This window comes from Choloepus didactylus, chromosome 2 (assembly GCF_015220235.1).
Source record: "Choloepus didactylus isolate mChoDid1 chromosome 2, mChoDid1.pri, whole genome shotgun sequence".
In the NCBI taxonomy this organism is placed as follows: Eukaryota; Metazoa; Chordata; class Mammalia; order Pilosa; family Megalonychidae; genus Choloepus; species Choloepus didactylus.
The window spans coordinates 166,780,460-166,793,483 of NC_051308.1; the positions used below are offsets into that span (position 1 = coordinate 166,780,460).

At 38.4% G+C, this 13,024-nt stretch overlaps 1 protein-coding gene across 3 annotated transcripts in view; it reads right to left on the minus strand.

Annotated features, from left to right (window-relative positions):
• The window catches only part of AK5 (adenylate kinase 5), a 281,830-nt gene that overhangs the window by 129,703 nt on the left and 139,103 nt on the right, over positions 1-13,024 (minus strand). For all 3 annotated transcript variants that reach the window (XM_037826883.1, XM_037826882.1, XM_037826884.1), the window contains one exon: positions 2,442-2,532. In XM_037826883.1, the coding sequence (XP_037682811.1) occupies positions 2,442-2,532 (91 nt within the window). The remainder of the gene's footprint in view (positions 1-2,441; positions 2,533-13,024) is intronic.

The following is a 13,024-nucleotide window of genomic DNA, read 5'->3' on the forward strand; positions in this document are numbered from 1 at the left end:
GAGAACAATAGAATTGAAAATCATTCACATGGAGGTGATATGAGAATGGTGGGGGCAGCTGAGATTCTGCACAGAGAGAAAGTTCAAAGAGAAATTAATGCTTAAATTGTACAGAGTTTCTATTTGGGGTGATGGAAAAGTTTTGGTAATGGATGGTGGTGGTGGCACAACATTGTGAACATATTTAACAGCACTGAATTATATATTTAAATGTGGCTGAAAGGGGAGATTTCAGGTTGTCTATAAGTTACAAGAATAAAAATTAAAAAAAAATCACAGGACTGTGCAACCAAAACAGGGAACCCAAATGTAAACCATGTACTACAGTTAACAGTACAATTATAATAATATTCTTTCATCATTTGTAACAAATGGGCCACATTAAGGGAAGGTGTTAGTAATGGGGGGAGCATGTGGGAACTTTGTATTTTCTGCATGATTTTTCTGTAACCCTACAGCTTCTATAATATATTTTTAAAAAGTAGAAAAAGAAAACAAATGAAGAGTGGAAGGATGGAATTTGGGGCTGACAATTCAGCACAGAGCCACAGATATAACTTGTTTAACTGAGTGAGTCACCAACATTTACAAGCAGGAGATTTCACCTACAAATGCAGGTTTCTCTTTTCTATTGTAAGAGAGGAAAACCCAGCAACACCTGTCCCATTCCTTAATGGCAACCACAGCTGGAGTTGTGTAGTGGCTGCCTCCTGCAGGGGAGGCATTATTTTTTTCCAGTTTACCACAATTCTTCCCCATCACATTTTAATCATCAGGGGCTGTTATAGACAGAACAGGTTTATTTTAAAGCTGGAGCAGAACCCAGCTTTTAGGGAGCTCGGGAGTGGAAGGGAGCTACCGGAAGTTGAGGTAGTAAGTACAGACTCTTCTGTTCATAAGGTTGGGGGTGTAGAGAGGAAAGAATGGCCCCTGGAAACCACTGCTCTGGGCTAGGCACTATGGATACCTCCAAAGGTGAGGATGCAGCACCTGGCCTCAGGCAGAACCTAGAGCAGCTCCACTACTGCAGGAGGAGGCTACCTTGGAGAACTGCCACAGGAAAGGCACAGAGGAAGTGAGGAGGAGTTCTGAAGATGAGCAGCTTAATAGCCCCTCCACTCCACACCAACAGAAAGCTGAGGACATCCAGCAGTTACATATTTGTTGCTAAAGGGTTATTTTTAAAGCATGTTCTAAATAAAATATGAATTTAAAAAGCCCAGGAGTCACAGCATTTTTCAGAGCAGCAGTAGTCTTTTTTAAGATCTTCATATTTCTCAGTATTCCAATTTTCCCTGCGATAGGCTAAGTTTTTGTAAATATCACTGCAGAATTTGGCAGGTAAGTTTCCATCAGTTCCGGAAAAACTGACACCTTGCATTGCTTTTCACCTTCTCTTTCTTTGAAGTCACTCTCAGGTGGCTTTAAACAGCAGTTGATATTTTTAAGAGTTTAACCTGTTTCTTTACAGCCCAGAGCTTCTGGTCTTTCCCCCATTGAGGCTAGAATTCGGGAGAAAGGTCAGGATTGAGATGAAGGTTTGAGAGTCAGCCACACAGAATTGAGAGTTGAAACTATGAGGGACTGGAGAGAGTAAAGACAGAGTGAAATGAGGGTCAAGGACAGAATCGTGAGCACTGTCTTAGGGGATATGATTATGATGACAACTGTTCAACATCTAACTTCTAGTTGAGTGTGGTCAGGAAACTAAGGGGGAGAACCACAACAGGAAAGCGGCTATTGGATTGAAGCGGAGGTTTTTTCTAGGCAACACAAGAGAGAAGTATATGAATTAGAGAGTCCTGGAGGAATTGCAACTTAAAATTATTGCATAAATTATGGACTAAATTGGCTTCTTTTTTTTCCTGTTATGGTAATTCAGGTCCTCTGTTATGTTGTGACTACCTGCTAATTTTACACACACGAGGACAGGAAGAAAAGCAGTAACTCTGGGCAGATGTGTAGCCCTCTTTTTTCCCTCCCTTATTTTTGTTCTCTCCTGTTAGGTCAGAAGCCAGAGGTCCTGAGGGTGCCCCCGTCTGTCCTCATCGAGGCAGCTCTGCACAGCCTGGGGGCCCATGCCACTCTGCTGAACCCTCGCCCACCCTTGCTGCTGCCTAATGGCAGGACCTGTGGTTACCACCCTGTGAGGAATGCAATTAGGGGGCATCCTGGAATAGCCCTTGTTTTCTGCTTTACTTTGTACTTCTGTGTTTAAACCAGGAAGTATCAAAAGACCAAACTTAATGAGATCAAATAGCCAATATCCTAGAAATGCTAAGGGAGATTTAAATAAGCAAAGCCTTTAGATAATGAGGCTCCAAGGAGAGTGTAGCCCTTAAAGTTTATGGCAGTTTGTTCATTTTAACCATTTATACAAAACCCTAAACATTTGACAGGTGATCATGCTGTACTGTTGCCCAAGGAACACGCTGACTTACCTGCTTCAGCCTCTTTGTTCGGAAACAACTTGTTGTCAACTGCCACGCTGATGTCATAGAACACCTCATCCTCATCTCGGTCTGCATCAAACTGGGGGAAATCAGAAGGACAGACAAGTTTGGAACATAGGAATATATAAATTAATTCTCTCTAAAATATAATAAGCATGCATCACACAACCGTATATCTAATGAAGCAGGGCCACGAGAATTAAAGCATTTGAGTTTTTAAGTGGGCATTTAGAGGTTTTGAAAGCCCAGACTCATATTAGGGAGAGAAAGCTATTGGGGAGTAAATTTACAGTCACTTTGGTTAGGAAAAATATGTAACATTTTCTAAAGTTATAAAGAAAGCCTTGGAAAAATGATAACCGAAATTTACCTTATGGCTTTCTAGCTCTTAGTATTTATAATTAAAGAGAAAACAAAACAAAACCATGAAATTATATAAACAACAGGAAATTTCTAATTTCTTGGTGAAAAAAGAAAGAAGAAATAGCTCCCAAACCAAACAATCTTCAGGTACTAGAGATGTGTACAAACATCCATTGTACCTAATTTATACATTTAAATATTTATTTTACCATTCTCTAAAATTCACAAAATTAAAAAAATATAAACAGCTTGTGGTATACATTTATGAATCTTCTCTTTTCCAAGCAGTTCAGTGGTTTGTTTAATCTATTTGTATGGTTTTAAAAATAGCTTTACTGAGTTTTAATCAATATGCAATAAACTGCATATGTTTAAAGTGTACAATTTGATAATTTTTTTTCTTCCCTCTCTTCCTACTTTATTTTGTTAAATTCAGATGTCTCTTAGGGATTTTTTTTTTAACTAGAGAAAAATCATGAATAAAATACAGAGTTTCCATATACCACCCTACTATTAATACCTTGCATTAGTGTGGTACATTTGTTGCAATTAATGAAATAAATTTTTATAATTGTACTATTAATTATAGTCCATGGTTTACTTTGGGGCTAACTGTTCATGTTATACAGTCCTATGGATTTTTAAAAAATTTTTGTTCTAGTAACAGATACACCACCTAAAATCCCCCCTTTTAGCCACATTTCAAATATATAATTCAGTACTGTTAATTATGTTTACAATGTTGTGCTACCATCACCACTATCCATTACCGAAACTTTTCCATCACCCCAAACAGAAACTCTGTACAATTTAAGCATTAACTCCCCATTCCCTACCCCCACCCTGGCCCCTGGTAATCTATATTCTAATTTTTTATTTTATGACTTTGTTTATTCTGGTATTTCATATCAACGAGATCCTATAATATTTGTCCCTTTGTGTCTGACTTATTTCACTGAATATGATGTCTTCAAGGTTCATCCATGTTGTCACATGTATCAGAACTTCATTCCTGTTACTGCTAAGTAATATTCCATTGTATATATACACCACGTCTTAATTACCTATTCCTTGGTTAATGGACACTTGGGTTGTATTCATCTTTTGGCAATTGTGAATGATGCCACTATGAGCATTGGTGTGCAATATTTGAGTCTCTGTTTTCAGTTCTTTGGGGTATGTCAGGTCATATGGTAGTTCTATGCTTAGCTTTCTGAGGAACTGTCAAACTGTCTTCCACAGCAACTGTACCATTTTATATTCCCACCAACAATGAATGAGTGTGCCTATTTCTCTGCATCCTCTCCAACACTTATTTTTCTGATTTTTAATAGCAGTCTTTCTAATGAGTGTGAAATGTTGTCTTATTGTGCTTTTGATTTGCATTTGCCAAAAGGCTATTGATGAACATCTTTTCATGTGCTTTTTGGCCATTTTATACCTTCTTTGGAGAGATGTCTATTCAAGTCTTTTGCCCATTTTGTAATTTTTTTTTGTTTGCTTTTTTGTGTGTGTCTTTTTTGTTGCCATGTTGTAGGAATTCTTCATATATTCTGAATATTAAACCCTTATCAAATAAATGGTTTCCAAATATTTACTCACATTATGTAGGTTATTGTTTTACTTTCATGATGAAGTCCCTTGAGGCACAACAATTTTGAATTTTGATGAAGTCCCATTTATCTAATTTTTCTTTTGTTGCTTGTGCTTTGGGCGTAAAGTCTAAGAAACCATTGCCTAACACAAGGCCCTGAAGATGCTTCCTTATGTTTTCTTCTAGTTTTATAGTTTGGCTCTTATACATAGGTCTTTGATCCATTTTGAGTTGACTTATGTACACAGTGTGAGGTAGAGGTAAACTTTCATTCTTTCGCAAATGGAGATTTGGTTTCCCAGTACCATTTGTTGAAGAATTGAAGAGACTATTCTTTCCCAATTGAGTGGACCTGACAACCTTTGTCAAAAATCAGTTGGCCATAGATGTGAGGATTTATTTCTGAACTCTCAATTCTATTCTATTGGTCTGTATGTCTGTCCTTGTGCCAGTACCATATAGTTTTCATTACTGTAGCTTTGTAATAAGTTTAAAATTGGGACTTGTTCTTTGTTTTCAAGACGGTTTTGGCTGTTTGAGGCCCCTTACCCTTCCATATAAATTTGATGATTGGCTTTTCCATTTCTGTAAAGAAGGCTGTTGAAATTTTGACTGGGATTGTGCAGAATCTGTAAAGTGCTTTGGGTAGAATTGACATCTTAACAATATTTAATCTTCCAATCCATGAACATGGAATGTTCTCCCATTCACTTGGCTGCCTCTTTACCTTTTTGAAAAATTCCTTTGAGATACAGAAGCTTTTAATTTTGAGGAGTTCCCATTTATCTATTTTTTTTCTTTCGTTGCTTGTGCTTTGGTTGTAAGGTCTAAGATGTGACCTCCTAATACTAGGTCTTGAAGATGCTTCCCAGTTATCTTCTATGAGCTTTATGGTACTGTCTCTTATATTGAGGTCTTTGATTCACTTTGAGTTAATTTTTGTATAGGATGTGAGGTAGGGGTCCTCTTTCATTCTTTTGGATATGGATATCCAGTTGTCCCAGCCCCATTTGTTGAAGAGACTGTTCTGTCCCAGTTCAGTGGATTTGGGGGCCTTATCAAAAAGCAATTGACCTTAGATCTGGAGGTCTGTTTCTGTATTCTGAATTTGATTCTGTTGATCAATATGTCTATCTTTGTGCCAGTACCATGCTGTTTTGACTACAGTGGCTTTATAGTAAGCTTCAAAGTCAGGAAGTATAAGTCCTCCCACTTCATTTTTCTTTTTTTAGAATGTTTTTAGCAATTTGAGGCATCTTTCCCCTCCAAATAAATTTGATAGCTAGCTTTTCCAAGTCTGAAAAGTAGGTTGTCAGAATTTTGATTGGAATTGCATTGAACCTGTAGATCAATTTGGGTAGGATCAGCAACTTAATGACATTTAGCCTTCCTATCCATGAACATGGAATATCTTTACATCTCTTTAGGTCTCTCTTTATTTCTTTTAGTATAGTTATGTAATTTTCTGTGTAGAGGTCTTTTACATCCTTGGCTAAGTTTATTCCTAGGTACTTGATTTTTTTAGTTGCTACTGAGAATGGAATATTTCTCTTGAGTGTCTCTTCAGTTAGATCATTTCTACTGTATAGGAACATTACTGACTTATGTGCATTAATCTTGTATCTACTTTGCTGAATTTTGTTCATTAGCTCAAGTAGCTTTGTTGTAGATTTTTCAGGGTTTTTCAAATATAAGATCATATCATCTGCAAATAATGACAGTTTTGCTTCTTCCTTTCCAATTTGGATGCCATTTATTTCTTTGTCTTGCCAAATTGCTCTGGCTAGAACTTCTAGCACAGTGTTGAACAACAATGGCGACAGTGGGCATCCTTTTCTCATTCCTGATCATAGAGGGAAGGCTTTCAGTCTCTCACCATTGAGTACTATGCTAGCTGTGGGTTTTTCATATATGCCCTTTATCATACTGAGGAAGTTTCCTTCAATTCCTACTTTTTGAAGTGTTTTTACCAGAAAAGGATGCTGAATTTTGTCAAATGCTTTTTCAGCATCTATTGAGATGATCATTTGGTTTTTCCCTTTTAATTGTTTAATGTGTTGTATTACATTGATTGATTTTCTAATGTTGAACCACCCTTGCATGCCTGGAATGAACCCCACTTAATTATGGTATATGATTTTTTTTAAATGTGTCTTTGGATTCGATTTGCAAGTATTTTGTTGAGAATTTTTACAGCTATATTCATGAGGGAGATTGTCCTGTAGTTTTCCTTTCTTGTAGCATCTTTATCTGGTTTTGAAATTAGAGTGATGTTGGTGTTAAAAAATGAGTTAGGTAGTGTGACTGGGGCTGCGGGTGGAGTACCCTGGGGCTGCAGAGCTGTGTCGCTCACCTTCCAGTTCATATGACCCATAGTCCCTCTCTGCCGTATATGCCCATGAGTCTCTGAGATTGTGGGAGGGCTCCTGGCACTTCCGTGTGGCACCCCTGACTCTAGGCTGTGAACATCATGGGCATCCATGGAGGAAGAGTGGACACTATCACAAGCCTACTGAATCCCGAATTCCTTCAAGGAAGCTCTTGACTGTGGGGCTGTGAAGGGTTGTCTCCCAGCCAGTTGCAAAGATGGTTGCATGGGGCATGGAAAGCTACCTCCTTCTGCAATCATCTGCCTTCTCCAACGGTCCCTGGCATGGGGCCTCTTGACGCAGATCTGTGAAGGGTTATCACCCACACCAGGTACTGAGGAGGGTGCCCAGGGCATGGAAAGCTACTCCCCTCTGCATCATCAGCTGGTTCCAGCTACCCGTTCCCTGGCGGAATTTCCAGCTGAACATTCACCTGTCTTCTATGCAGCCTCTCGGTTTCTCCAAGCACACACTCACTATGGGTGTAGAAGTCCCTGCCCAGCTGGTGGACCCCTGCAACTGCTGTTTTGGGGGCACTTTCTGTCCTTTATCTAGTGTTTTTCATGGAGGAGAATTTTGCTCTGTCTCTCTTAATCCATCGTCTTGGATCCCTCCCTGGTTCTCTTTTAGTAAACTGTTTGGCATTCCTTGGGATTCTTGAATGTGTATATTCATGTCTTTTGTTAAATTTGGAAAGTTTTCTGCCATTATTTCTTTGGCTATCCATTCTGCCCCCTTCTATCTTTCTTCTCCTTCTGAGAGTCCATAATGCATATATTGGTACACTTGATAGTGTCCCACAGGTCTCTTAGGCTCTGTTTGCGTCTTTTATTCTTTTTTGTTTTGTTTCTGCTCCTCAGCCTGACTCATTTCAATTGTCTTGTCTTTGAGTTTAATGATTATTTCTTCTGCCAGCTCCAATTCTGCTGCTGAAACCCTTTAGGGAATTTTTCATTTCAATTATTATGAACTTCAACTCCAGTATTTCTGTTTGGTTCCTTTTTATAATTTCTATCTCTTTATTGTTTTCTGGAATTCTGAGAAAGATGGCTCTGAATGTTTTTGCTAGTTATTCAAAGATTCTGTGGGGAAATGGCACCCTGGAGTGTCTTACACTGCCATCACAGTCAACTCTCCCAATTTGATAAGTTTTAAAATATGTATACATTCATGGAATCATCACCAAAATGAAAATAGTAAACATATACATCATCTATAAAAGTTTCCTCATGCCCCTTTGTAATCACTTCCTTCTGCTCCTCCCCACAGATAACCACTGATCCGCTTTTATAACTATGGATTAGTTTCCATTTTCTAGAATTTTATATACATGGAATCATAGAGTATGCAATTTTTTTTTGTCTGGATATTTCCATTCAGCACAATTATTTTGATTTTTATCCATGTTGTTGTGGTACTTTTTATTGCCGAATAGTATTTCATTCTATGGATATTCTGTTAATTCTATCCTGGATAATTTTCATCTCAGACATTGTAATTTTAATCTCTGGAAGTTTGAATTGAATCTATGTTTTATATCTTTCATATTTCTATTTAAGTTTTTGAAATCTGGAATACAGTTATAATAACTGTTTTGATGTCCTTCTCTGCTTATTCTAACAACTATGTCAGTTCTGAGTCAGTTTTGATTGCTTTCCCTCCTTGTTCTGGGGCCTATTTTCCTGCTTGTTTGCATGCCTAGTCATTTTTCATTGGATTCCAGGCATTGTCAATTTCACCTTTTTTATTACTGTACTGGATATTTTTTATAGCCATAAAAATTTCTTGAGCTTTCTTCTGGCATGAAGGTTAGTTACTTAAAAACAGTTTGATCCTTTTGCTATTCTGGAGCAGACCACTTTTTAGTTTAGGGCTTATTATTCCCCATTACAGAGACAAGACTTTTCCAAGTGCTCTATCCAGTGTCTTGTAGGTTAAGAGGTTTTCTAGTCTAGCTGGTGGAAATTGGCACTATTCCTAGCCTGGTGTGACCACCAGGTACTATTCCCTTTAATTTTTGTGTGGTTCTCATGTTCATGCACTGATTCTTACTCTGCTGATTACTGTATAGAGGCCCTGTGTATATCTCTGGAGTTATCTCTGTGCATCTCCCTCCTCTCTGATACTCTGTTCTGTGAACTCTAGCCACCTGGGGATCTTGGGATCTTGGACACTCAGCTCCATTTCCGTGACTCAGGAGTCAGTCCACCATGCTCTGCTGGGTTTCTCCTTGCACAGCAGCCTGGAAACTCTCCAGGCAGTAAACTAGGACAATTGTTGAGCTTATCGTATTTGTTTGCCATATCTCTGGGACCACTCTGTTCCCTGATTCCAGCATCTTGAAAATTTTCTTAAGTTTTTTTTTTCTGTTTTTGTTTTCTTTAATTGTTGCATGTGGGGAAAAATTTAGTTCTGTTATTCCATCTTCGCTGTGAGCGGAAGTCTCACCCCTTTGGTTTTTAATCTTCTCAATTATTATGATCTTGAGGATATTTAAGAAGATTTAAATGACTTATTCCTTTTATTATCCTACTGAAATGCTTCACTAATTTTAGTGAAGGCAGTTTGGGAAACCTAAATTAGGATGTTATTTCCTAACCTCCCCTTTAAAGACACTTAACATCTGTAGAGTGTTTCAAAGTGCTTTCACTATGTTATGTCACATCAGCCCCATGGGGAATGTGAGGCAGATAGTCATATCTATTTTACAGGTAAGGAATACTTGCTCAGAGATATTATGACTTTCTCAAACCACAGAGCTAATAAGCTGAAGTGCAAGGACTTGAACTTAGGTTGTCTGACACTTTGCATCCTACCAGGCTGCACATGATTATTAAAGTAAGAGAAATACAGCCCTTCTATCAGTGTTAATACAGTCCCTTTTTTCTCAAAGAAACAGGAGAAGCAGGTGGTGGTTAGGGCAGACACAAGGTGACCACAAAGGTACAATTAGTGCTGACTTAATGCACTGCTTGCTGTAGCTGGTTCTATTTCTTTCAAAATATCTGCCAGCTATCATCAGTAAAGGGGTAAAATCTACCAAGAGGGGTTTGTTTTAATTTTTTTCTTGGTCTTTTAAGGGATGCGTGACAGCATTGTAATTTTACAAATAAAAGGGCATAGCCTTATATCTTAGCCTGAATTCCCTAGGAAAAAGAGCAAAACTTATAGGTTAACACTTTATTTGGGGTGGTGGGCAACTGCAGGGCAGTAAGTATGAGGGAAAAAGAAAAGTGAGGCAAGGAAGGAGGGAAAGCAAATGGATGGTGGTACATTACTGCACTGGGCCCAGCTTCACCAGAAATCATACCTGGTACATCTCAGTCTCCAGAAAGGCCAAATGGAAACACTACATCTCAGAACAGTCTTTCAGGGGCAGGAAGGGAGAAGAACTTATCGGCTGGCTCCCTTCAGTCTCCCGTGTTTCTTTGGTCCCTTTTCCTTAAGAGATGTTAAGTCCACCCACACTTCTTGGTTCTGTTGCCCAGTCCCTCTGGGCAGCTATTGGGAAGCTGGATCCCATGCCTTATGGTGCTGCATATTATCTGAATCTGGAAGTGCTGAGAGGAGCCAGAGCCTCTGTAGGCCTGGGCAGGTGGGTCCTGGGTGCTGGCTCTGCAGGGACACCTATCATGGTGGGCATGATAGAGGCTGCGATGGAGCCCAGCCCTCAAGACTGAAGAAGCCAGCTGGGGTTGTCAGCAGCATTGGAGATCCGGGGTCAGGCAGGGCAGTGGTGGCCAGACCTCTCCACTAAACCAGGAACTGAGGCCTGGGGGTGCATATGGGGTCAAGCGATTCTGGGAAGGTCTATAAACTGGGCTCAGACAGTTTGAAACTCAGAGTTTGATTTGAATTTCTGCTCCCCCATCTAGCAGCTGTCTGGCTTTGAGAAACTTCTATCCTCCTTGCTCTCACCATCTATAAAAAGGAGGTAGCACTCCCCTTAAAGGATTGCTGTGAGGACTAAAGAGATGGTATATTTAACACACCAGAACAGAACCTGGTATAAATTGTAGCCCTTCTTTTTCTTCTTTACTGGAGTCCCTATGGCTGAAGGAATATGTCCTATAGAACTTTTATTGCTTCTGTACTTTATACACACCACACACCACACACCTTTTTTTTTTAACTTGAGGGTGTGGAGACAGGAATACAAGACACTCTGCGACTTTCTAGGAGATTATATATCCTCCAACTGATTTGAACAAAGGTATTTTTAGTTCCAGCACAAATTAAAGTACATGATTGTCCAATCTAAAAGACAGAGGGTAAAATGCCATTCATCAAATCATTTAACAAATATTTATTGAGTATCTACTGTGTGCTAGGTAGATTCTTCAACTGATCAAGTAAGCTTTTGAAGAGATGACCATGGAGCCGTGAGAAAGGAGGACAACATCCACATAGACAACTCAATCCTGGGATTATGCAGATGTTGTTGAAGTCAATTTACTCTTACATCAGGACCACAGAATTTAACCCAGACTTCCTCATTTTCTGCAACGGCTTTAGAGACTAGCATGGGACACTTCATTCTTTTAGCAAATAACATGCCATGGTGCTCTGGAGAGCATTCTGATCGAGTACTATCAGAACAATTGCCAATTAGATGACAAGATTTAAAAAAAAAAATCAGTGTTGTAGAGGTTGTGTGCATGGTGAGGGGAGAAATGGCTTTATATCATAAAAAATTCTACTTACTATTTGTTTCTGCACAAGCCATAAACATCAGAGGTTCTCAACTAGGGATGATTTCCTCCTCCAGGGGACATTTGGCAATGTTAGAATTTATTTTTCGTTGTCATAACAGTTGAGAGGAGGGGAAACTACTGGCCAGGGATGCTGTTAAATAGCACAGGACAGCACCCCTGACAACAAAGAATTATCTGGGCTAAAGTATTAGGAGTATCAAAGTTGAGAAACCCTGATATTTGCATTCTTGGATTTTGGGTCTCTAAATAGTATTTTGTAACTCCGTTAGCAATATATTTTTTTTTAAGGAAAAAATTTTGAGCTGTAAGGACCTGGGCTGTTAACTTCAAAATGCAAGGGACAGCAGAAGTAATCATGCTGATCAGTAAATAGCAATGAGGGGTCCTAGGAATAAACATTTATTTACAATTCATGGATCAGAAAAAGCTTCAGGGAAGAGGTGTAATTGTGTGGCACTAATCCAGACAATGTCTGAGGTTGCTCCCAGCTCTGAAATTCTGTGATTAGATGGACACTTTATCTTTAGGTGACTGCTTTTTTAAAGTCTGGCAATATTATGAAAACTCTTTCATTATTCTGAAGGAAAGAACTCACAGAGGACATGGTCTACATAATCTGTTTCATGTCATGTAATGTAAGAGGGCTAGGAGGTTCAGTTGGAAGTATCAAAATGAATTGCTTACCAAATTCCCTAGTTCACTCACAACACATGTTTTAATTTGAATAACAAATGTTGTAACAGCTTTCCAAAGCATACAAAGTATATCTAGATTAGGAAAGGAAATTATAGTACAGGGAGTAGAATTTTGCACCATCTGAAGAGAAAACCACAGTGATGGTATGCATTTTTAATGGAAGAAATGAGGTTTTGTTTTTGTTTTCTTTTGGCTCTGATTTTCAGCTGCAACAGGGGAAAAGATATGAAAATCTTTTCCATAGAGACAGGGATTTCCGCATTCTAACTTTTGCTAGCTAGGAATGTTAGGTCTATAAGATATTCTAAATAGACCAGAAAGGGAGGAACTAGTTCAACATCTATTCCAGATTCTACCTTTCATTAAATATAGGTCTCCCATTTTTTTTTTCTTCTGTATCAGCTGAGGAAGAAATAAATTGGCTCTGCTATTGGTATTGTTTCAGTTTTATATATCCCATTAGTACCATTTTCTGCTTCATTTTATAAACTTATACTTTTTGTTTTGTTAGAGAAGTTATATGTTTACAGAACAATCATGCATAAAATATGGGATTCCCATACATTACCCTATTATTAACATCTTGCTCTGGAGTAGTACATTTGTTACAGTTGATGAAAACACATTTGCTAAAATTGATGAAAGCAAATTTTTATAATTGTACTGTTAACTATAGTGCACACTTTAGCTTAGGGTTTACTGTTAGTGTTGTGCAGCTGCATGAATTTTTAAAAAAAATTTTTACTCTAGTAACATATATATATGACCTAAAGTTTACCCTCTTAATCATATTCAAATTATATTCAGTGCTGTTAATTACTTTACAACGTTGTG